The sequence below is a fragment of the Jaculus jaculus genome, chromosome 11 (genome assembly GCF_020740685.1).
Source record: "Jaculus jaculus isolate mJacJac1 chromosome 11, mJacJac1.mat.Y.cur, whole genome shotgun sequence".
NCBI classification, from domain to species: domain Eukaryota; kingdom Metazoa; phylum Chordata; class Mammalia; order Rodentia; family Dipodidae; genus Jaculus; species Jaculus jaculus.
Window position 1 is genome coordinate 13,916,305 of NC_059112.1, and position 26,045 is coordinate 13,942,349.

The 26,045-nt window shown below is 45.2% G+C and overlaps 1 protein-coding gene across 1 annotated transcript in view; it reads left to right on the forward strand.

Moving 5' to 3' along the window:
- The first annotated feature begins 239 nt into the window (after window positions 1–239).
- The window catches only part of Kdr (kinase insert domain receptor), a 51,591-nt gene continuing 25,785 nt past the window's right edge, over window positions 240–26,045 (forward strand). Inside the window, exons 1-15 of the mRNA XM_045161467.1 lie at window positions 240–549; window positions 5,307–5,400; window positions 7,610–7,806; window positions 10,782–10,912; window positions 11,234–11,402; window positions 12,212–12,351; window positions 12,970–13,141; window positions 15,063–15,177; window positions 15,272–15,435; window positions 18,137–18,293; window positions 19,151–19,274; window positions 20,578–20,686; window positions 21,706–22,047; window positions 24,253–24,399; window positions 24,956–25,087. Of these exons, the coding sequence (XP_045017402.1) occupies window positions 462–549; window positions 5,307–5,400; window positions 7,610–7,806; window positions 10,782–10,912; window positions 11,234–11,402; window positions 12,212–12,351; window positions 12,970–13,141; window positions 15,063–15,177; window positions 15,272–15,435; window positions 18,137–18,293; window positions 19,151–19,274; window positions 20,578–20,686; window positions 21,706–22,047; window positions 24,253–24,399; window positions 24,956–25,087 (2,281 nt within the window). The 5' untranslated portion in view covers window positions 240–461. The remainder of the gene's footprint in view (window positions 550–5,306; window positions 5,401–7,609; window positions 7,807–10,781; window positions 10,913–11,233; window positions 11,403–12,211; window positions 12,352–12,969; window positions 13,142–15,062; window positions 15,178–15,271; window positions 15,436–18,136; window positions 18,294–19,150; window positions 19,275–20,577; window positions 20,687–21,705; window positions 22,048–24,252; window positions 24,400–24,955; window positions 25,088–26,045) is intronic.

A 26,045-nucleotide genomic window follows, 5' to 3' on the forward strand; every position in this document is an offset into this window, starting at 1 on the left:
CGTGTCCCTTAGGGATACATTCCGCTCGCAGCCAAAGCCGAGTTGGGACCGGGCCCAGAGGAGGCAGTCAAGGAGGAGTTAGGGAGATGGAGTGGGCGTGGGAAGCGGGCGATCCAGGTCGGGGTACCCAGAGAGGGGCCCGGGCGTGGTTTCCCACGTCCCCGCCCCTCCCCGGCCACGCCCCCCAGCTCCGGGAGATCTGCGGTGCGCTTGCACCCAGCGCGGAGTCCTCGGGACCCCGGGCGAGCAGGCGGTGCGCGGCCCCGCTGCGCCTCCTCCGATCGCCCCGGACACTTTGGCACCGCAGAAAACTCCGGTCAGGTCCCGCTGCAGCCGGAGGCCGGAGCCTGGTGCCGGGCATCTTCTAGCTGCTGAGCCCGCAGAGGAGCGCGTCCCATCTCCACGGAGAGAGCGAGCGAGCGAGCGAGCGAGAGCGAGCCTGCGCCCGGGGTCCGGGCACGATGCCCAGCGCGAAGTGCAGGATGGAGGGCAGGACGCTGCTGGCCGTGGCCCTGTGGCTCTGCGTGGAGATGCGGGCGGTCTCCGTGGGTAAGGAGCGCACTGGCCAGGAGTCAGGCGGGCGAGGGCGGCGGAGGGTAGGGATGCCGGAGCACCTAACTTGGAATCCTACCTCGAGAGAGTTGCAAGGGACTCGACCCTCTGTGCTCGCACTTGCCCATTGGGGAAACTGAGGCTCCGAGACTAGCCTCTTGGTAACTCAGCGCTCGGTGATCTTCGGAGCTGTATCTTCTCCTTGGGGCTCGGCTGGAGCGTGTCCAGCGGAGCCCACCCACACACACTCACACCCGGGCTCCGGGGAGGGGGCCGGGAGGCGGAAAGTGGCCCCGGGTTGGCAAGAGATGCTCAAACTGCTTTTGAAACTCCAGCGCGCTCCAGCCTGGCTCCCGCGCGCGCGGGGAAGGGAACTTTGAGCCCAGTGCAAGCCCGGCCTCCGGCCTCCGAGATCCCGTCTGGCCCTCCGCACCCTAAGTCCCAGCATCGATGTGCTCCTCGAAAGCTTCAGTGTACAGGGAAGAGGTGGCCACTGGGTCCTGTCCCTTGTCCTCTGACAGCTTCTCCAGGACTTTCGGTGCAAAGCAGCGTTGCTCTAAACGTTTTGGTCTTGCAGGAAAGGCATAGCCAGAAATTGAAACCCCTCACCGCTTGGCGCCTACTTGTGGCTCCGCTTTCCCCCCTCACCTAAAACTGTTCTCCTCCTTCAAGATTAGGAATAAATATTTTTGATGCAATGCCACTGCTTCTTTTCTCTCTTTCTCCTCCTCTTCTCTCCTCTACTCCAGTCTCATTTCTGTAGCCACGGTTTGCTCATTTCCAAATCTCCATACGTTGGAGGGTGAAAAGGGGGGTGGTGGAGAAACTCCCTTCTGTAAAAAAAAAATTTCTTGTATCAAAAGAGAAGAATCACATGTTTTAAAAAGACAGTGGCAACCACATACGGTACCAAGATCATCTGTCTACAGTTATTGAATTTTCTTCATAATGACTTGGTTCATGAGGCCAGCTCCACCGTGGACACTCATTTGTCCCTGACAAGAATGAAGGCCTGGAACCCGTGGTTGTTGTGTATCCCACAGAGAAGTGAGTTGCTTTGAAGCCCGGGGTGTTCCTAGAATAGTGGTTATAACAGCAATCTGGTTGCCCTGAATATAATGGTGAGGTTGCCCTTTTGGAGTGTGTGACTTGTTTAACTGGATTGGACTATAATTGGTGCCATCAAATTCTAGAGACAGAGGCGCTGTTGTTTTTCCTTCTCCTCTTTGAGCTGGAAGGGTAACAGTGCACAAAATTAATTAATGTGGTTGTGGAGTTGGAGCATAAAAGGGCTTTTTCTTGAGCAGTAGCGTACGCACCTCTGACAGGCAGCATGAACTTGCTGGAGTAGCGAGCAAGCTTGCCAATGAAAATGAACGGAGCTTAGAAGAGATAAGAAAGTTGGCCCTGTCAATGTAAATCCAAAGTCATTATTGGTAATCTTGTCATAGACAGGTTACAGACATATCCATGTTACCGATATGTCTTGGTGTTGTCTTGGCTTCTTATGAATGGAGAAACTTTCATAGCTCATGTGTGTACAGGTTGAGATGATCTTTGGGGGGATATTTTATTATTGATACCTTCAAGAGTCTCTTGGGGGCTGTAGAATGTAGCTCAGTGGTAGAGTGTTTGCCGAGCGTGTGTGACGTTCTAGACTCAATACAAAACAGTTTCTTAACTTTGGTGGCAGAGTGGGCAACACTTACTGAAGTTAGTTATTTTACTTTTCCCCCTCACACAAATATGCCCAGCTTATAGATTCTTTCTCATTTGGATCGTGGTATGAATTATATTAAGCTATTGTTTTCGGCATGCTTCTCAAAGTAATGTTTCCCAGTCATGTTTGAAATCCATTTATCCAGACGAGTCGCTTTCGTTTTCCTTTTCGTAGACAAAGTTGGATCTCATTATTGGAAGACTTGCTTTTGAACATTTTGTTTAATTGCTTGCTTATGTTAGGGGACAGTTACTCATGACATATTGAAAAGTGTTACGGTAATTAATTGAACATGACTACCCAGACCAGTAGCTGTCCCAGGGTGTCCTATAGGCCATCTGTGATACTGTTATTAAAATGCATTTTTGGAGGTCTAGGGATAGTGTAACATCAAGTTCAGGGCTACTGTCCAAACAGTAATCATTACCAATGTCAACTAGTTTCTGAGATGAACTGATGCAATTGAATTTCCAGTGGTTTGCATAAAATATGTTACTGATCAATAAATCTCTAGTTCTGTCAGCGACATATGTACATTTGACAAGATGGGATGCTCTCAGAGTGAAATGGCCATAGACTGCTTTGTACATCTGTGTGGGTGTCTGAGCATGCGCGCAGTCAATTGTCCCCATCCCTCCTGTTGTTCACATAAGGAGCCTGAAGCCATGTGCTGGGTATTTGCCCTGACTGTCAACTTATTCTCTCTCTTCACAGGGCCTCGCGTGTGGTCACATCTGTCCAGGTTCACTTATTTGCCCAACAATGTCAGTGCAGCTTAGGGGGTCATCTCTTATTAGATGGCGTGAATTTGAAGGCATGATGCTTGCGTAGCATCAATTATTTTTAAAAATATATTTTATTCATTTATGAGAGAGAGAGAATGGGTGCACCGGGGCCTCCAGACACTGCAAATGAATTCCAGACGCATACACCCCCTTGTGCATCTGGCTTATGTGGGTCCTGGAGAATCGAACCAGGACCCTTTGGCTTTGCAGGCAAACGCCTTAATTGCTAAGCCATCTCTCCGCCCCCCTCCCTTTTTATTAGTTTTGTATTCAGCAAATACAGGCAGTTTAGTACCATTATTAGGCTCATCCACGGCCTACCCCCTCCCCATTGGCCTCTCCTTGTTGAGGTACATGGGTCGTGCATTGTGGGGTTAGCCCACAGTTATTGGTACGATAAATATCTCTGCATATCATGACCCACCATGTGGCTCTGACATTCTTTCTGCCCCCTCTTCCACAAAATTTCCCTGAGCCATGTTGGGTTCATTTTTGGTCTGCTTCAGTGATGAGGTGTTGGGGGCCTCTGAGGCTCTGGCTCTCTGATTTGGTAGGAGTTGATTTTTCTCTGTGTTGGTCTCCTTCCCCCTTGTGCTGGTAGCTGGTTCATCAGGAAAACAACACCCTTGCTTGTTTCGCCAGTTTTCCTTAGTTTCAGCTGGAGCCCTTTTGAGGTATGATGGGGTGGCTCTCTCCTTAGTATCTGCATCTATCTGAAAAAGAGAAGCAGATTCTCCAATGGACAGTAAGTTAGCACCAGGACAATGAGCTAACCCTTACTTTTTTTTATAGAGAGTTTAATAGGTGTAGGCCCTCTTGTAGTCCATAACTGATGGTAGCTTGATATTGGGGAGTGGGCTTATGTTTGGATATGGTTCTGACTTGTTTCCCAGCTCCAGCTATGGGTCCCGTACCACTGAGGGGATCAGTTAGCCAAATCAAGAGCAGTTGGTTCCCCACCATGGCTGTGTGCCACTATTGCACTTGTGTGCAGCCCCCCCTTTTTAAATAATTTTTGAGACAAGGTCTCATTATATATCCCAAGCTGGTCTTGGACTCCTGCCTCAGACACCTGAGTGCTAGGATGACAGGAGTGTGCTTCCATGTCAAGCTGGCCAGTGACTTTTCAAACTGATGGCTGGAAGATACCGATATTTCTTCATCAGAGCAGGCCCTTTCCCCTGTGCCCCGGTAGCTCTTCACATCGAGCTGACTGAAAACTCAGTTCTCTTGCTGTGAAATGAACTATGCTGAAAAATAGCTCCCATAGGATTCTTCTGCCTCTTGATCCCTTAAGTAATAACACATTTCTTACGCCCCAAGTTTTGTGTCAGAGTGACTTCAGCACATTGATTAATGAGTTGAGATTCCCCTTGGTGGCTGGAAAGATGGATTAGTGGTTAAAGGCTCTTGCTTGCAAAGCCTCACAGTCTGGGTTCGATTCTCCAGTACCCAGGTAAAGCCAGACCCACAAAGTGACCATGCATATGGACTTTGTTTGCAGAGACCCTGGTACTCTCATTCTCTCTCTCTCTGCTTGAAAATAAATAAATAAAAATTTAAGAAGAGATTTCTCCAGTTGTGTTCATTAGCATTACACTGTATTCAGTCTTGTTCTTGGAGCAGCAACATACTAACATGCACATGTACCCCGGGGAAATGTTTCTCTTCCTTTTGTCTTTTCTCTCCATTTAAATGCACTGTCTTTATGAGCCTTGACTTCAACCTTTGTAGTTAGTCACCTAAGGAAGTGTGCGAGATAATACGATAAAAGAACAATGAGACTAGGTCCAATTTACTCTCACTCCTTTTAGGGCATATAGATGAGCTATACAGAAATGTCTCTTAAGTAGTATTCATTAATCAGCAATCTAGTCAGATGTGTGCATCCTATGCTTTATAAGAAATGTCAGTGGGTCCTCTCCCAAGGGACTGAGATCATCTGATGAAGGTTCATTGGGTTTCAATGTCCCATATCCTTTTGTAAGACCTTGAAGTTGGCAAGGCAGGAAAACAGGAACTCCACCCTAGCGCCATGAATCGCAGCCCCGTTGTGTTGGTTTCTCACCATCTGCCCATTCTTCCTGTTATGACACAGCCTGTGAACTTTTACTGGGAATGGGGAAGAGTAAATCCCAGTCTCATACAATGAATTGCTGAAGAGGCCTTTTACAGATTAGAGTGGACATTGTTTATGGAAGGTGTTTCCTATTGGGTTCAGCTCTTTAACTTGCATAATTTGTTTCTAGGTTTGCCTGGCTATGCCCTCCTCCCGCCCAGGCTCAGCACACCAAAAGACATACTCACCATTTTGGCTAACACAACTCTTCAGATCACATGCAGGTAAGGTCTCACTGCACATCCACAGTTCCTGTATAAAGGGACTCATTGTTTATTAAAGGAGAAACAATTTCCATTGCAGCAGAATGATAATAGCGTCGGTGTAATTGTTCATAAGTTTCGAGGCTTCTAAGAAATCATGCAATATGAAGCAATGAGAAAGATCTTCCCAAAACTTCATACTATTTTGTTGGTTTTTTTTTTTCCCCACTATTCCAACACATAAATATGCCACACAGACACATACTCCGTATACATACATCCCACATGCACGTCATAAATACCCACACCATAAGCACATAACACACACATCATACATGCATACCAACACACATAACAAAAGGCACAAATATACACACCATATACACACAACACGCACATACCAGAAACTCACGTTGAGTAGATATTTGCGACCGTTGACTACTGGAAGGTAAGTAATGGACATACTCTTAGGAAACAGAATTGGAGAACTTCTGAACTATGTTTATTTTTCTCTTCATGACTTCTAGGCCTCTTCCTAGCCTTCATAGGAACTTTATTCCACACTTGAAATTCTCACTGTAGCAGCAATCTGTTGTTAGTGAGTACTACTCCTGAGCACGTGTCCTGTACAGGCCATTGGCTTCGTGGCGTGCCCTGGTGCTCTGGAATACCTCTTTTTGCCACTTGCCAGCAAGAAGCCAGAAGAGCCTGGGCATGATGCAGTGCAGACTCAAAGACGCAGATACTTCTCGGCACTAGCACGTGTTCGATGGGAGCCATGAGGGGTCGAGGCAATGTTGCCCTCTCAGAAGAGTGTGGGATGCCACAAAGAGCCCTGGCAGCTTGATGTCACTGACTCATGCTGGGAGAATAGCGAGCACCCACAGAATGACTCAGTTCTATTTTAGATTGCAGAATGTGGGCTACCCCCCAGGCTCCTTATCAAGGGTCTCTCAAAGTCACCAATTCACAGCCTTTGGGAAAAATACACAATAGCAGGTGCTGTTTTTTTTTTTTTTTAATCTTTTCTAATTCATGACATTTCCAGAGATTGTCCTCTTGCCTCCCCTCCGAGACAAAGGCTATTTAGAATTGACAAAGGTTCCACCCGCCTTTTGAAACTCCGCGCAACCATTTCTCAGGTTCTGAGCAAGCCATGAATGCGTGAAGTGTCTCAGCAGGCACAGCTGCGAAGCTGGAAGCTGCGATGTCATGGCAGCTTCAGGTTCTCTTGAATGAATGAATGTTACGTTTTTCCTGGTGTTGACTGTCCTGGTTGAGGCTGATCCTTACCAGAACCTGCAAGTGCCTTCCTCCCTGACCTCAGTTCTTACTCTCCCCTTTGCCCATACTAACCTGGATCGTCTGGATTCATGGCTGTTCAAGTATTCTAGATGCACACCTGGCGCTGTCCTCTCCCTTCACTGTTCCCTCCACCTGGAGGGCTGCCTGTCCAGATGTGACATGCGACGCCAGAGCCAGTCAACTTCATCAGATGCTCCCCCCCCCCCCGCACTGTTCACCGGCTTCTTTGCACAGTCGACATGTTTCTTTGCCGCGTTGCGTATCACCTTTGATACGGTGAACTCGGCTGACTTTTTGATGGTCTCCTTAGAGTGAGGTTTTGTAAAGGCAATCAATCAGTTCTTTTTCTTCTTTTGTTCAGTGCTGGAGGTAGAACATAGAATAGGGTCTTGCGTATTTGGGGTGTTTCCTCAGTCCTTAAAAACATTGATTTTTTTGTTTTTATTTTATTTATATGAGAGGAAGAGAGAGAGAGAGAGAGAGAGAGAGGGAGAGAGAGAGAGAGAGGGAGGGAGAATGGGTACACTAGGGTCTCCAACCACTGCAAACAACTCCAGATGCATTGCCATCTTGTGCATCTGTCTTATGTGTGGGTACTTGGAGAATCGAACCTGGGTCCCTAGGCTTTGCCAGGCAAACACTTCAACTGTTAACAGCCCCTCTTGTTATGTTTTTAGCACATCATAAATGTTCTGTAAGTATTGTGAAAGGAATGAGTGTGCGGGTTAATAGCAGATACAGGACTCTCTTTAGGTGATTTCTGAAGTTGAGGCTGTTTGATGTATAGCGAGGCAAATCGTCATCCTTGGTAGAACGCTTTGAATTGTCTGCTGCATTCAGGCGGCAATCAGACCTTCTGGTCTCTTGGTTGCAGCCTCGTGGCATGCCACTCCACATTAATACCTTCCTGAAATGAATTTTTCAGGGGAGAGCGGGACTTGGACTGGCTTTGGCCCAACAACCAGAGTGGCTCCGAGGAAAGGGTGGAGGTGACTGAGTGCAGCGATAGCGTTTTCTGCAAGACGCTCACAATACCAAAAGTGGTGGGAAATGACACTGGAGCCTACAAGTGTTTCTACAGGGACACTGACGTGACCTCGGCCGTCTACGTCTATGTTCAAGGTAAGTGGTGGAGTCGAATGTATTTCCCCACATCCACTTACCAGTTCTAAAGCACAATAGGCCCCAAGGAGAATTGAGTCCAACAAAAGGCTTGCTGGGAAAGGCGGTGTGCCAAGCGGAATATACAAAATTCTTCTCTCTCCAGGAGTCCTCTGAGAAGTGACTCACGGCTGTTTCTGGAGCCTGGACTGTGTATGGCTCTTCTTTAATTAGTTTGGTCCTGATCTTTGCATGATAAATTTGTGGTCCTCACCGGCTGTGGAGATGCATAAAGAAGCCTTCTGCTATTTGAGAAATGCCCTGAAGACAATTTTTGAAAGCAGGAACGACTGGGCATGAGTTATAGAGTGGTTTCTGTGGTGAGATAGGGTAGCTGTAGAAGGGAGGAGAATTTTGCAGGAATGCACAGGGAAGCAGCTCAGGACTCTGGAGGACTCCTCCCCCGTGGGACCATCCCTTCCCCTCCTCACACTTTGTAAATGAGAATTCACATGCTGGTACGCAGCCTTCTACTTCAAAAGGACCCTGTGAGGACTGTGCCTCCTGTCGATCTGATAGGCTTGCGACTTGGAACTGATACCAGGGAGACCAATGACATATATAGATGTATATATAAAATTCTATATGTATTTAGTATTTATAATGTGAATTAAATTAAGCTTTATATTTTGAAAATCTCCTACCAACTGAATTTTCTTCTACACAACCTGTCTTAACTAATGTGATACCTATAATTTCATATTATTTGGGAATATAAGGGCTGCATTATATTTGTCTATGTTTCTTTCAGTGAAGGATGGATTTTGAAGACATTTTACTTACCCATTTACATGGTAAAATACTCTCAGAGGATTTTGAGACAGGTGAAAGCAGCTTAGAAGTTTTTCTCCACAAGCAACTATAACAGGACAGGAAGGAATTTGATCAGCTTTGGGGAACACACTTGCATGCCCCCACTTACATTTTGATAGGACCATATGGGCCAATGCCATAGAAAAAAGTGGGGACCGCATTGCCCAAGTCCCTTGGAATGTCACGTGCTTTGCTCTGGGTTAGATCGTTCCAAGACAGTTTTGTGCCCTCTTCCTCCCCTCCCCTGAGGGAGACAAGGCTCAGGCTCGGATCCTGGAGAATTTCTGGCTCCTTTTGATCTGGCCATCTTGGAAGCCGTGGTTCTCAGCAGACCACAAGGATTTCCTGCTTTTAGCCTGTCTGGAAATGCTACGAGGTGAACCTCTCCCATAATATCTCATTACTTCCTTCTCCCCTGAGTCAGGAAACCTGGAGACATGTGAAAAGTCATTCCATGAGTTACAGTAAATATTTTATTTTCAGAGGATGGGTGGTTGTTTGGGTTCCCTTTGTTGACTTCCCTTTTTGGGGCAACCGAAATAGAACAGACTCCCTGAATTGTTTCAGTCTTAGGTCAAAGGGTTAATCTTGCTCCCAAAGACACGCTGTGGAAACGAGGTATGGAAGATGTTCACTAATGTTGACAGCGAGTAAGCCACATATGAACAAGTCTCCAGCACTGATTCATTGTAACCTAGCTGTCTTTGGGGATACCACGAAATTCTGCTTCCTGTCTGAGCTTAGCATTCTAAGTTCTACCTTGAGCTATCTGAGATTTTGGTCATGGAGTTTTAACAACAGGAAAGAAAACATCGAGTGGAGTATTCCCTACGGGCAGGTCTTGAAGGTCCCCCCCTGGTCCCCACCTGGCATCCTCCGTCTTCTGACCTTGTTCTCGTCAGCAGTGGAGCCAGGAAGCAGGCCCTGGCCTGGGATAATGCCTGTGGCATGTGGGAGGAGGGTGGTGATGGGGTGGGGGGGGGGGTTGGTGGCTGTTCTTCTGTTCCTTCCAGCTGGGAAGGAAATCAGACTTTTGCTGTTGCAGGCAATTATCTGCTCTGCTCCCCTTCGGTCTAATTAACTCTCCCTTCACCTCCGGAAAAGCCTTGAGCAGATGCGTTGGGCATAGAAGGTGAGACGTTATCGCTCAGATTTCAGGCATGACTTCAGGTCTACCTCTGGAGAGTGGAGTGGGTTGCCAGCCATGTGTTGACACAGTACATAATGTCAGAATGGCAGCAAAATCTGTCCTTGGCTTCTCAACCCTTGCCATTGTGACCTTCTCAAATATTTGTTATTGACATGCTAATATCTGCGAACCCCATAAACAGAGCACACTGATAAACATTATTGTGTGCCCTTCCTTATTTATAATCTCCCCAGTCTTAAAGATGATGCATACAACATTCTGGAAACACTGAATCACCAGATGTATACTTATTTTCTGTTCATTTAAACAACCTAATTTGTTCCTGTGCTATTCACATTTTTGTCTAACAATAGAGAATATGAAAAATTTTAACACCATAAAGCTCATAGGTTAAATGTCTAGACTAAAAAGAAATGTTTCTTCATTTTGAAAAAAAAATCCAATAATCTATTTAAATGTGGAATTTATGGACTATCTTCAACTTGTTAATGTTCTGTGTGAAAGGGAATCAATCTCATTTGGGGAGCTTTCTTTCAAATTGCGCGTGAGCGCTTGCACCACACACAGACACACACACACACACACACACACACAGACACACACACACACACTCCTGAGCAGATCTTGGGGGTCTGACTTCTCTGTGCAGAGTCACCTGTGCAAGGCACCATTGCTCATCTTTCACTTACTTGGTTAGAGTTTTTTGTTTTTTAATTTTTATTTATTTTTTTGACAGAGGGAGAAAGACAGAGAGGGAGAGAGGGAGAGAGAATGGGCATGCCAGGGCCTCCAGCCACTGCAAATGAACTCCAGATGCGTGCACCACCTTGTGCATCTGGGGAATCGAACCTGGGTCCTTTGGCTTTGCAGGCAAGCACCTTAACCACCAAGCCATCTTTCCAGCCCTTGGTTAGAGTGTTTAACCTGAACTTTTCTGCTCCTCAGTTCCTGATGGGATGTGCTTCTCTTTTAGACTACAGGTCACCGTTCATTGCTTCTGTGAGTGACCAACATGGAGTTGTGTACATCACCGAGAACAAAAACCGAACGGTGGTGATTCCATGTCGGGGGACGGTTTCAAACCTCAATGTGTCGCTGTGTGCCGTAAGTTCCATTTTTTTCAATCATCTCTTCAGTTTCCGTAATTTTCAGCTTGTATGTAGATGGATAGATATTTTGTTTCCAATATCTTATTTATCCACCATGAATCGTAAAGACCCCTTTGAGAGAGTCAATATGATAATGAATAAAACCAAGTTATGTTCTTGAAAATAAAGTGAGTCCTTAGTCAATGTGCATGGCTTTCATGTTTGGAGCACTGGATTAAATTCTGACATACATATATATATATGTGTGTATATATATATATATATATATATATATATATGGACATACACACACACATTTTTTTTTATTATTATCCAGAGGTATCCAGAAAAGAGATTTGTTCCTGATGGAAACAGAATTTCCTGGGATAGTGAAGAGGGCTTCACTATCCCTAGTTACATGATCAGTTATGCCGGCATGGTCTTCTGTGAAGCAAAGATTAATGATGAAACCTACCAGTCTATTATGTACATCGTTGTGGTTGTGGGTAAGCACACACTTTCTTAACATATCATTACAGCCAGACAATAAAGAATGACTTTCTAGGGCTGGAGAGATGGCTTAGTGGTTAAGGCACTTGCCTGAGAAGCCTAAGGACATAGGTTCGATGCCCCAGGACTCACGTATGCCAGATGCACAAGGGGGCGCATGCGTCTGGAGTTTGTTTGCAGTGGCTGGAGGCCCTGGCATGCCCATTCTCTTTCTCTCTCAAATGAGTAAAAATAAATAAATAAAATATATATTTTAAAAGAGTGACTGTCTAGATGACAATCCTAGAGATTAAGGTGTAGGGCAGAGGACAAGAAAAATATATTAACTCATGATATGGTGCCCAGAAATTCATTACATCTGCCGTTCTCTACCACATATACGAACGTGGGAACTGATGTTTTCTCCTTTCTTGCCAAGACCAAGGATGAAAAAAAACAGTGCTATTACAGGAGCTTATTTTATGAAAACTTCATTATTGAGAACATTTCCTGGCGCCCCATTCTTTGAATTATATCTATTTTATGGAAAGTTCAGCAGTTTACTAAAGAGGGTGCCATTTGCCTAGACTTTCCTGTTTGCCAGCTTAGGACATCTTAGAGATGGCCTGTGGTAGTTATTTGTAGATCTCTGTAAAGCAGTGTTCCTGAAAGCTACTAAGTATGGATGAGGCAGGCCCTGGGGAAGAATAATGATGTAGCGTACTTTACACCGCCATCAGAAAAAAAAAAATCAAAAACAGTGTGCCAAGTCCTAGATAGTTTTTCCCCCTTCTTACTTTCTGTTTTTATAATTTACTTGCTCCAGGGTACAGGATTTATGATGTGACTCTGAGTCCTTCTCATGGAATCGAGCTATCAGCCGGAGAGAAGCTTGTCTTAAATTGCACAGCAAGAACTGAGCTCAATGTGGGGCTTGATTTCAACTGGGAAAGCCCTTCTTTGAAGGTAGCGTTAACAATTCAAAGCCAGACCTTTGAATACTTTGATAATAAGCCCCCCTGGTGAAGTTCGCTTAAGAGATAGGGTTCTCTCTGGCCAGATAAAATATAAAGGCCTTAAAACCCACATGTCTCCCTTCCCCCACACTGCACATTTTACAATTGAGAAAAGATAGCAGGTCACAAAAAGATATAGTACCAAGAGGCTGTCCCAGGCTGCTGTGACTGGGTTGTAAATACTATATATTTTTTAACCAGGTGACAGTGTCTTTCCACATTGTGGTATTTCTCTGATCCCTTGATCTATTTTTCCCTTTGAGGGAATTTTTCTTTAAGAGGTGACCTGAGAACACATTTCTTCTTAAACAATGGACATAGTTCCTTGTGTTTCTCTTATCCATATCCTCCTCATTCTCACCAAGTGAGCGTTTGAAAATCTTACTCCAGTTCTATTTAGGTCTCTTGAACCCAAATATACTTTCTGTTTGCATGATGTTCAAAGTCTCTGTTATTGACATTAAATCATGTTCACCAAGGGACAAGTCTCCGTGTGGGTATCTTAGAAGCTATTGGATAATGTTCCATTGGCCTTTGGAAGTTTAATTAGCTCTTATTTTTCTTTCAGCATAAGAAAATTGTAAACAGGGACCTAAAACCTCAGCCTGGGACTGCAATGAAGAAATTTTTGAGCACCTTGACAATAGATACTGTGACCAGGAATGACCAAGGATGGTATACCTGTGCGGTGTCCAGTGGCCTGATGACCAAGAAGAACAGCACATTTGTCCAAGTGCACAGTATGTTGCTGACTTCTTAGGATGTACTTTGTGCTTGGGAGAGAGAGATGACAAATCAGCTTATGTCATCTTGTTCATTCATAAGCTACTTTTGAACTCTTGCAAAGGTGGACATAAGACCCAGAGATTGAATAAGACCCAGAGGTTGGGTGCATGGCTTTGGAGTCAGAGTTGAGGGTTAAGTCCCAACTTTAAATTATATAAACTAGTAGAGTCAATGCCCACTAGATATTACTGGTTAGAGCTATAGTCAAGGTTGTAATTACTACTATAATAAGAGAGTGTTAGTATCTAAGGTAGTTTTTCATTTAAAATTTCAGTTTATTAGTAGGGCCAAGGGTCTACTTGAATAAGCACGAACTTTGCAAATTTGGGAAACCCACAATCAATTACTTTCTGGATGGCTTCGGGCAATTCATCTTAATTGTTTACTTGTTCTCTTTGATTCAGATACATTTGTTAGTTTATTTATTTTATTTACTTATGCATTTATTTGGGTTTTTCAAGATAGGGTCTCGCTCTAGCCCAGGCTGACCTGGAATTCACTATGTAGTCTTAGGGCCTCGAACTCATTGCGATCCTTCTACCTCTGCCTCCTGAGTGCTGGGATTAAAGACATGCACCACCACGCCCAGCTCAGTTTATTTATTTTCTAATTTGTATTTATTTATTTGCAAACAGAGACAGAGAGAAGAGAGAGAAACAGAATGGGCGTTCTAGAGCCTCTAGCCACTGCAAATGAACTCCAGATGCATGCACCACTTTGTGCATCTGGCTTTACGTGGGTGGTAGGGAATTGAACCAGGATTGTTAGGCTTTGCAGGCAAGCGCCTTAACCACTGAGCAATATCTCCAGCCCTAAAGGTTTTAGTTTACACATGCTAGACAGTAGTCTACACAGAGCTGTATCTTTGCCATTACACGGCATCTTTAAGGGAGCAAGGGCCAAACAAGAGAGACCAGTTAGGAGGCAGATTGCCAGAATCCAAGAGGAAGACTTGGGTCAAGGGAGTCAAGGAAGAGGTAGGAAGAAGAGATGTGGGGTCATTCATTGGTTGTAACAAAAAGAGAAGAAAGCATAGGCTTTAGCACAAGAGACTGAATGGTGGCTTCACTCACTGAGGAGGGAGTGGGGTTTGTCGGAAATGCTTATAGGGAGGAGCCCGTTAAACATCCCAGTGGAAGGCTGGAGAGATGGCTTAGCCATTGAAGCTCTTGCCTGTGAAGCCTAAGGACCCATGTTTGACTGGCCAGATCCCATGTAAACCAGATGGAGAAGATGATGCATGTACAAAGTCACATGCGTCTGGAGTTTGATTACAGTGGCTGGAGGCCCTGGCAACCAATTCCTTTCCTTCCTTCCTTCCTTCCTTCCTTCCTTCCTTCCTTCCTTCCTTCCTTCCTTCCTTCCTTCCTTTGTTTCCTTTTTTCTTCCTCTCTTTCTCTTTCTTTCCCTCACATAAAAAAGCCAGTCTGTTAGGCTTGCCTCAAAAAAGCACATCCCACTGGAGATGTAATGTATATAAACCCAGACCCCAGAGGAATCAGGGACGGAGCTAGACGTTTCATAGATGCTTCAAAGCTGCATCTAGAAGAGAATCCACAAAAAGAAGAAAGGTCTGAGGACTGAGGCAGTTAGCACCTGGGGGTGGGTAGAGGGTATCCTAGGCATAGAAGGTGGAGAAAGATGGGGCATTTAGAATGCTGCTTGCAGGAGTGAATACTTATGGATTGTGGGAAGGTACCAGTGGGAAGAGAAGTGCCGAAACAGGAAATGTGTCCCACGTGGACGGTACGGGGGCTCTCAGAACTCCAGGGCCTGTACCTCACTGTCTGGCCTTTCACTTGATGGGAGGCTCCACCCACAGACCACTATGGTCACTTGACATTTATGGGCACCACTGCTTTTGTTTTCTTCTAGCAAAACCCTTCGTGGCTTTTGGCAGCGGTATGGAATCTGTGGTCGAAGCCACGGTGGGCGACCGTGTCCGGATCCCCGTGAAGTACCTGGGCTACCCAACTCCCGAAATCAAATGGTAATTGCTGGAAATAAATGCACAATACTGCTCGATGTGAAGTGAACCCTTTGGTTGCATTGACTTCTCGAATTCTCTCCCTCCCCCCCCATAGGTACAAACATGGAAGACTCCTTGAGTCCAATTACACAATCAGAGTGGGCCATGCGCTGACAATCATGGAAGTGAATGAGCGAGACACGGGCAACTATACCATCATCCTTACCAACCCCATTTCAAAGGATAAGCAGAGCCATGTGGTCTCCCTGGTTGTGAATGGTGAGTTCACTCAGTTTTCCCCTCTGCCCAGGATTTATCGCAACAGTATGACCCATGTCTCTATAAACTACCGAGTCATCATTCCCTTGTCTCCTGCCGCCTCGCTCGTATCGCAAACTATAAATATGAAGCAGGACCCAGAGGGCTGGATTTCAAATGAGATGCCCAACGAGGTCCTCTGGCTGTATTTCCTCGAGAAACCTTGTAAATGAGTTGCTTGGCAACCACGTGCAAGGTGAAAGTAAGCAGGAACTCCCCTTTGGCCAAATCCTTGGAAGAGATGCCTATGGGATCAGGTTTCTACTAGGCTGTGTTCCTTTCTCCCTGTCCCGTGCACACTATATGCAGACACGGGAGACTCTTGTTTTCTGACCAAAGCTTTAGTCTGCTGCTGCAGTTGCTGTATCCTGGATAAATGGGCAAGGATGCCCTCGTGAAAAGGTCTCCGGAGGCTGGCACTGCTGGTTTGCTTATTGTCCAAGGTCTGATTGAGTCGGTAGAGGAAAGATCATTGAAGATTTTTTTTTCAGTTGTTTGTTTTTCCAGCTAGGTCTCGTTCTAGCCCAGGCTGACCTGGAATTCACTGTGTAGTCTCAGGCTGGTCTCAAACTCATGGCATTCCTCCTACCTCTGCCTCCTGAGTGCTGGGATGAAAGGCATGTGCCACCATGCTTGGCTAGGTTAAGACTTTTATTTATTTATTTTAAATTATTTATTTATTTATTTGAGAGCGACAGACACAGAGAGAAAGACAGATAGAGGGAGAGAGAGAGAATGGGCGCGCCAGGGATTCCAGCCTCTGCAAACGAACTCCAGACGTGTGCGCCCCCTTGTGCATCTGGCTAACGTGGGACCTGGGGAACCGAGCCTCAAACCGGGGTCCTTAGGCTTCACAGGCAAGCGCTTAACTGCTAAGCCATCTCTCCAGCCCAAGATTTTTATTTAAATGGAAGATAGAAATAAATATTTGAAGTGAAGGGAGACATTGAGGGTTTAACAAGCTTATTTGACCAAAGCACTGCCTTCCCCTCCTTCCGAACAAATCCATTAATATCTTGCTCCACACACAGTTTAAGAATTGCTTCTCTGTTGTAACTCTTTGTGTGCCCTACTGACCTGGCACATTAACACTTGAAATGCTCTCTCACTATGTCAAGGTGCTCCCCAGCCTTTCTGATCCTCCTCTGCATGTCTGCAGAGCATGCCTTCACTTCTTTCTTCAGGGACAAGGAAGGGGCACATGGAGTGGGGGAGAAAGGCAAAAGCGGATTAGTGGAACGAGAAGGAAGTGATCAGGCATCACAGGCTGAAGAAACCCATGGCATCATTTCAGAAAGTCACCAAACATCTAACCAGTGTAGTGCTTACCCCATCAAGCTCAGTAAACGCAAAAAACGAAGTCAGATTTGCAAAGTATTTGGGAAGCGTAAATCTTTTTAAATTTTATTTGAGAGAGAGAGGCATAGAGAGAGAGAGAGAATTGGCGTGCCATACTCCAGCCATTGCAAACCGACTCCAGACGCGTGTACCACCTTGTACATCTGGCATACGTGGGCCCTGGGGAATCGAACCGCGGTCCTTTGGCTTTGCAGGCAAGGACCTTAATGTCTAAGCCATGTCTCCAGGCCCTGGGAAGTGTAAATCTCGATGGAGTGCATCCCTGTGGGCATTAACCTTGATTCCCCCCACCCGGCTTCTCTCTCTCTCTCTAGTCTCAGAGGGACTTTATATTCACGTGATAAGGTGATAGGCTTCAATTACTGATTTTGGAACTAAAACAACAAAAAAGAGAGAATGAAGAAGGGATGGAAGGAGGAAAGAAGGAAGGAAGAGAAAGGTGGAGAAAGAAGAAGGAGAAAAAAAAAAGCTCAGAATGCATTCTTTTAAGAATTTACACATTCAGGCTGGAGGGATGGCTTAGCGGTTAAGACATTTGCTTGCAAAGCCAAAAGACTCAGGCTCAATTCCCCAGGATCCACGCTAGCCAGATGCACGGCGGGGGGGGGGGGTGTGCACACATCTGGAGTTTATCTGCAGTGGCCAGAGGCCCTGGCGTGCCTATTCTCTCTTTCTCTCTCTCCCTGATCCTCTTTCTCTGTCAAATAACTAAGAATTTACATCCTCCTGTAAAATACAGTGGTTAACTAGAGTTTGTCTTCAGAAGCTAGAGCATCTCTTTGCCCTGGATTTTGCCACATACTCACTGAGCATGGGCAAGTCTTCTGACTTCTCTGTTCCATTTTACTCGTGTGTAGAATGGGGGACAGTTGCAGTGATTGTGAGAACCAAGTGAGGCAATCCATGAAGAGCACTTAGGACCACGTTTGGCACATAGTAAATGCATTTACATTAGTCCCACAGCTCTTTCTCTATAGCCGAACTCCACTCTTGGGAGGCTGGCGGTCAGGCAACACTGCCCCTGGATGTGAACAAGAGAGCATAAAGTCACTTGCATAAAGTCACTCTGCTTATTAGTTTCCATTGTTCTTATTAGCATCTTGTTAATGTAAATGCCACAAGAACTCAGGTCTCCTGTTTCCATGTCCAGATGTTCTTTAGAAAAGCAAGCGGGTGTGTGTGTGGGCGGGGGTGGGTGGGGGACAAGATCCTATGCTTACAAATGGTAGCTCTGGGTTGCTTCAAATCATGTTCATCGCTCAAGGCTGATTGGCAAGTCACAGGCTGTCTTTCCCGTTTTCAGTCCCTCCCCAGATAGGTGAGAAGGCGCTGATCTCCCCCATGGATTCCTATGAGTACGGCACGACGCAGACACTGACGTGCACGGTCTACGCCAGCCCTCCCCCAGATCCCATCCACTGGTATTGGCAGTTTGAGGACCAGTGCTCCTACAAGCCCAGGTCAGCCTGACCACGTGCTCTTCATCTCCTGCCGTCTCGCCTTCCTCCTGGCCATCCTAAGCCCAGAAGACCATCCTTGAGAAAGTCATCCCTCAAATGCTGCTTGAGATCTCCTCCGTCTTTCTCTGTGCCTTACTTTATAGCAGATGTCTTTCCTAGGAGTGTCCCACTAGGGGATTAGCCAGTTCTCTCTTGGGTAGTCCTGGAGTATCTTGCTGCACAGGAACGCTGGGGTCTTCTTCCACATTGTTCCTCCTTATCTGTGGGAAGGTCCATCTCTCAGAGGAAGTGCTAATGGATGGGAGGCTGTGATAAACCTAGCCCAGACCTCCAGAGTCCCAGGCCTGGCTTATCAAGTTCTAACACAAGTACAGACATCCTCAGGGAAAACAACAACCACCTCCACCCCCCCACACCCCAAGCAGTCCACTTCCTGTTGTTGTTTTTGAAACAGCAATCACTAGTTTTTTTTTTGTTGCTTTTTTCCCTCAGATGCTGGCCACTTCCTACACAAAAGCCAGGCTTTCAGAGAAGTGACTTGAAGAAGCCCAGTGGCTTCTAAATTTCCTCACCTTCCTTTAAATGAAATGACTTGAATTGTCTTGTGGATCCAATTTATGAATGGAAGTTTGTTCCCAGAATAGCTGCTTCCCTCCTGTGTCCTGAATGAATCTACCTAGGACCTTTCCCCCTCTGCAGACAGCTATTTTTAATTGGCGCCGAGTCTTATAAAGAGATAGGTTACACTGAAGGTTGTTTCTAAGAACATGATGACCAAAGTCTGACCCTTTCCCTACTGTTGATTTCAATTGAAGAAAAATCAAATCGTGACATGTGATGTTTTCTTCCCCTTACAGTCAAGGAATCTTAACAACAAATCCATATACTTGTAAAGAATGGAGAAATGTCGAGGATTCCCAAGGGGGAAATAAGATTGAAGTCACCAAAAATCAGTATGCCCTAATTGAAGGAAAAAACAAAGTGAGTTTTAAGTTCTTTAATTTGAAATTTTTCTCTCTCCAATTCTCTCTCTTTGATAGAAGGATGATACAGTAATATGTAAAAGCATCTTAGAGACTAATAATCAGACTCTGGGGCTGGAGGGATGGCTAAGTGGTTAAGGTGCATGCCTGCGAAGCCTACGGACCCAGGTTCGATTCTCCAGGTCCCACATAAGCCAGATGCACGTGGTGGCGCATGCATCATTTTTCTCAGTGGCTAGAGGTCCTGGCATGCTCATTCTCTCCCCACCCTCTCTCCCCCACTGTCACTAATAAATAAATAGATCTTTAAGTTTTAAAAAAATTAAAAAATAATTGGATTCTGGCATGATAGAGAAAATGCCACATAAACTATGGGGTATTATTTAGCAATAAAGAAGAATGAAATTATTTCATTTGGTGTACTATGGATGGAACTGGAGAGCATCATGTTAACTGAAAGAATCCATACTTAGAAAGACGAGTACCACATGTTATTTAGACTGTTGATTTAAAGAGGATACTAAGGTAGGAAGGGAAGGTAATTGTGAAGGGGAAGGGAACCAGCTGGAGTGAGGAGAAGGAAAAGACAGGCAAATGCTGGTGCATAAAATCCCAGTACATTATATACATGCCCGACAACATCATGATGAAACCCATTATTGTGTACAATTACGTGTGAGTTTAAAAAAAAGACAAAAATAAAATGGAACAGAAGATAAAATATTAACATGTAAAGTCTGCTGATTTTCAGCAGTACTATGAGTTTACTAAATAGTTTATGACAATAGATGAAATCATTTGATCCATTGAAAGGCAATTCTTGGATTTTTTTATTCTTTTTTTGTTTATTTTTATTTATTTGAGAGGAAGAGAGAGAGAGAGAGAGAGAGAGAGAGGGAGGGAGGGAGGGAGGGAGGGAGGGAGAGAATGGGTGTGCCAGGGCCTCCAGCCATTGCAAACAAACTCCAGACATGTGCGCCCCCTCGTGCATCTGGCTAACGTGGGTCCTGAGGAATCGAGCCTCGAACCATGGTTCTTAGGCTTCACAGGCAAGTGCTTAACCACTAAGCCATCTCTCCAGCCCCCAATTCTTGGATTTTTAAATATGAAACGGGTAAAGAAACCTTCCCAACATTAGATCACAGTGCCTCATCGGTTGGGTGATTTCCAAAATGAGGGGGTCAGCCTGTAGTATGAATGGGGTAGGTGGTGGAGCATCTGCACTTAGGGGGACTCCGTACATGTGTACAAACATAGCCTGCATTGCTCAAAACCACGGCCTGGGATTTCTTTGTTCCCAGACTGTCAGTACGCTCGTCATCCAAGCTGCAAATGTGTCCGCTTTGTACAAATGTGAAGCGGTCAACAAGGCCGGCCGAGGAGAGAGGGTGATCTCCTTCCACGTGACCAGTGAGTACCCCTCTGTGCAGGGCAGTGGGATCTCTCCTAACGCGACGATGAAGGGGCTGGGCAAGGTCTCTCTGTGGTTCAAAGGGCTTGCTTGCAAAAGCCCCCAACTTGGATCCCACTCCCCAGCCACTTTCATAAAGCCAGTCACAAAAAGTGGCGCAAGCATCTGATGTTTGCAGTAGCAACACGTGCCCTGGTGTGCCTTCGCACGCACACACCACTTGTGCAAATAAAGACATGTAAACTGTGGGTAGGGAGCCGTGAGGGTCTCAACTGTCCTTGCCATTCATGTGAGTGATGTGTTGTCTAGAAGATGAACTTGGATGGACTTGGTGAGCTCTGCTTAAAGTAAACACGCGCAGGTAGCTCCTGGGCTTATGTGAAAGCCATTCGTATCCTTTCCTGGAGAGAGGATGGTTGCACGGTTTAAACGACAAACTCTGTATCATGTATAACAGTTTGCTCATCAGTCTGGTACGATTCATAATTTATTGAGGTTCGTTAAGTATCTTAACAGACAGTGGGGCTGGGGCTTCTCAAAGCAATCGAAGTAGCGTGGGAAAAGTGCCCTCCCCTCTCCGGCCCTGCTGGTCTTGCCTGTGTAATCTAGCGCACGTGACTGTACTGGGTACCGTATTTCAGTCTGGGCTAATTAATTGTAACAAATGTAGTTTTAATGTCATTGAATGGTATGTGTTTAATGAAGAACTAATTTGTTCTGTAAAATTCTGTGATGAGTAGATGCCCTACTTTGGGCATGGTTGTTTTTTTTTTTTTTATCCTAAAAATGGCATTTAGAACTCAAAAGGAGAAGTTGAATAAATATCTGGGGAATAAACTCACATTTCCAGATTCATTTTGGGAAGTGAGTCACCCCCATTTGGCACTGTCCTCGTAGCAGGGATCGAGGGCTGCGGGAACATGTCTTAGTACTTCGGAGCAGTCCAAAGGCAACGAGAAGATGAGAACATCACTACCGAGTTAAGCCACCATGCTCTGACTATGGCTTTACATTTCAGAGGGTCCCGAGATCACTTTTCAACCTACTCCCCAGCCGACCGAGAAGGAGAGCGTGTCCCTGTGGTGTACTGCGGACAGAACCACATTCGAGAACCTCACGTGGTACAGGCTTGGCTCCCAGACAGCACCCTCCCACTCGGGAGAGCCACTCACGCCCGTGTGCAAGAACTTGGATGCTCTTTGGAAACTGGATGCCACCATGTTCTCTAACAGCACAAATGACGTCTTGATTGTGGAGTTCCAGAATGTCTCCTTGCAGGATCAAGGCGACTACATCTGCTCTGCTCAAGACAGGAAGACCAAGAAAAGACATTGCATGGTCAGGCAGCTCACAGTCCTAGGTAAGGAGGCAAGTTTGGGTGATGCCGTTTGGAATTTCTCATGCAGGGTATGTTCAGGTGATGTGTGAATTGTGGGAGTTGAGGAAACAGGCTGGTACGCTTGCCCACTGCAAGTTCTGGAGGCAGAGCAAAGCTAGTGGTGGTGAGGTGGCGCATTAAATCTAGAGGTTAAGTTGGCTCTTTCCAACCTTTATGAGGTGATAGATCACTGGTATCTGCAAGGGATTACCTTGAATGAGGGGACTTTCTGGCTTATCCTTAGACATTGGCTTATTGTAATCACACATTTGTAGACTACCTATTATGGACAAGCGCCAGAAATTCATGGCATCGTGGTACCAGAAGTCAACTTCCAGATGGACAGGATAAGCATAGGGGTAATCACCAGCTACTCATAGCCCAGTGAGGCCCCCAAGTTCATGAGAACAGGGATTGTTTCCACTGTAGTTCTGTCATTGAACACTGTGGAATATACTAGAAGCTCGGTGAGCTACTTGGTGAGTTGCAGATCTAGAAGAAATCATGGGAGGGGAGTTACACTCACTCACTGAGGGTACTGTCAGTGGGAATCCATGCGGTCTAGAGTGGAGCCAGTGAGATGATAAAGCTTGGTAAATCCCCTGTGAATTGCTCTGTGCCCTACTTGACCTTGTTCCTTGCATAAAAAATCGGGACAGATACCATTCTTTCTCTGGGGAGGTCAGATAAATTTGGGGAGCTTCTCTTGATACCATTTTCTTCTTGCAGTGCCTGTTTTGGGTGACTGCGAGGGATCTGCCCTATGTGAATGATTGTTAGGAAAGAAAAGTCCCCAAGTTAACTTAACTACACCAAAGGTTTTGCTAGCATCTGCTGAGGGCCTTGGCACTTTTGGGACATCTCTTCAAATAGACACTAACATTGGGCTTGCTGGTTTAAGGAATCAGGCAGGAAAGGGACATTGGGGAGTCAGATCATCAGCCACAGCCCTTGAAATAATATCACATGTATAACCATGTATCATCAGTTCAGAATGGTAGCTGGTCCAGGTCTGGAAGTTCTAGAAGGAAGCTCCTGGCTTAGCTATGCCCAGGAAACAGCATGCTTACAATTAGTTGTTTGCTTCTCTAAGGACGCCTAAGTTGTTTCCTGAAATCTATTCTTAGAAATAGGCTGGAGCCTGGCACATTTGTTTCAGCTCTAGTGTTGTGTGTGGTGAAGTTCATCTCCTTTTGCCAAGTGCCCATGTGAGTTCTTTCAACATGGTTCCTCCGGATGCTCATTCGATTTGGATAAGATAGATCCATGCGCTTGGATGATTTTCTGCAAAAGGATAAATGTAATCTTTTGCTGTACGTTTATCAAATACCCATGGGTGCCCTGTTCTTTCAATTCTTAGACTTTCCTTGGGCATTGCTGATTTCTTGGTTTATATGTTATTTGTATTTTATTGGAAGCAGCACTGGACTTTAGACTCACATGCTCTTATTAACTCAACTGTTTACTTAGTTGTGGGGACTTTTAGACAGGACACTCAAACCCTTGAACTACAAGCATTTCATATATGACTGATACTATCATAAGGAAGGAGTATAAGTGAGGAGGTTTTTAGGGGGTTAGAAAATAAACATAAGGCATTCTTTATGGAATCATGCTAAAGTTTCACACTTTCCAAGAGCAAACAAGACAGAATTCTAGAGTCTTAGTGGGTGGAATGTCTTTGAGAGGGAGGATTCTTCTCAGAGAAAGCCTTGTGTGGTTAGAAGGAAAACCCATTGCCTGAAAAAAAAAAAAAAAAACAACCTGGGCTGGAGAGATGGCTTAGCAGTTATCCAGCTCAATTCTCCAGGACCCATGTAAGACAGATGCACAAGAGGGCATATGCATCTGGGGTTCATCTGCAGTGGCTGGAGGCCCTGGCATGCCAATCTCCCTCTCTATGTTTCTCTCTGCCTCTTCCTCTCTCTCTCTCTCTCAAAAAAAAAAAAAAAAAAAAAAATGCCTGAGCCTTTATTTTGCGATTTCTTCTGGGATCATGAGTGCCTCTGAACTGACATGTCATCATTGATTTCAGTCATTGAGCCACAGCTGCTGAGGTCAGTTTATGAGTTGCTTGAGCTAACCAGCTCAACAGGCTGCTGTTTGTTAAGTTTAAACTGTTTAAAAGTTGCACAATGCCAAAGCCCTTCCCAAAGTTCTAACCCCAGGCTCTTTTTACGTGCACAGAACGTGTGGCCCCTACGATCACAGGGAACCTAGAGAATCAGACTACAAGTATTGGCGAAACCATCGAAGTCGCTTGCATAGCGTCTGGGAACCCGTCTCCACAGATTACATGGTTTAAAGACAACGAGACTCTTGTAGAAGATTCAGGTGAACATAACTTGTCTATTTCTTTGGTTGTAGAATCTTCTCCAGGATGTTAGGTAATAACAATAGTATGAATTGATCTGCCTTAAGGTAGACAAAAGGTGGTAATTTTGTGCTTGGTCTGGTTCACTTCATAGTCAGAAGCAGTCTTTGGAGCCTTGTTGGGTTCTCAGAGAGGTCTCATGAGTAATCCATTGGTAGTGGCTGACTCTTTACAGTTTGTTAACACCCCAAGATGAAGTTCAGAAGCTAAAGTTTTAAAACTTTTCCTGGAGGGCTGGAGAGATGGCTTAGATGTTAAGGCACTTGCCTGCCAAGCCTGAGGACCCAGGTTCGATTCCCCAGTACCCACGTAAAGCCAGATGCACAGGTTGTACATGCATCTGGAGTGCATTTGCAGTGGCTGTAGGCTCTGGTGCACCCATTCTCTCTCCGTGTCTCTCTCTCTCTCTCTCTCAAGTAAATAAATAAAATATTTAAAAAATATTTCCTGGAAAAAACAACCCTCCATGGATCACATCATGGGAAATACTAACGATCATTTCCCCTCCTCCTTTAGGCATTGTTTTGAAAGATGGGAACCGGAACCTAACTATCCGCAGGGTGAGGAAGGAGGATGAAGGTCTCTATACCTGCCAGGCCTGCAACGTCCTTGGATGTGCAAGAGCAGAGACCTTTTTCATAATAGAAGGTCAGTGTGAAGTCACAGACACATTGGGTAGTTTTAATGATTAGCTTGTATCTGATAAATACTTCAATACTTCTATTGGGGAGGATGGCTAGTGGTGATTTTTAATGTCCTTTGCGGGAGCTCAATAGTACTTATGCAAAATGTGTGGGGTTAGATGTAGTCCATATATATATATATATATATATATATATATATATATATATACACACATACATATATATATGGGATACTTTGGGGATGGGACCTATGTCTATGCACAAAATTCATTTATCCTTCATATAAACCTTATATATATAGTTTAAGGATAATTTTATGCAATATTTTTATGCACCTTCCTTTCGACTGTGGTCCATTGTATGAGGGAAGATACAGGAGCTCAAGAGTTTTCAAATTTTGGCCATTTTTGGACTAAGAATCCTCAATCCACACTCTGTACATTGTTCTCAACACGAATCTATTCTTGGGCTGGAGAGTTGGCTTAGCAAATAAGGCTGTTGCCTGCAAAGCGAAAGGACTTCCGTTTGATCCCCCAGGACTGATGTAAGCCAGATGCACAAGGCGGCACATGTGTCTGGAGTTCGATTGCAGTGGCTGGAGGCCCCAGTGCACCCATTCTCTTTCCCTCTCCCCACCACCTCTGTCTCTCATCGAACAAGACCAATCTGTTGGGCTTACCTCAAAAAAAAAGTGCTCCTTTAACCAACACGCTCACCTCACGTTTTTATCCACGTGATTCTCATTGTGGAAAACGTCCCAGCTAGGCAAGATGAATATCCTCCTGTCTCTGATTCGGTATTTGAATAGTCCAGCCAACCTTCAGAAACGACACTTTCTTATTTGCTTCCAAAAAAAAAAAAAAAAAATAGAATAGCTGTTGAGTCAGGCAGGTCAGCAGTATTCATTTAGTGACAAGGATTCAGAATTTTCAATTCACTAGAGGCAGTTAAGAGTCACTCAT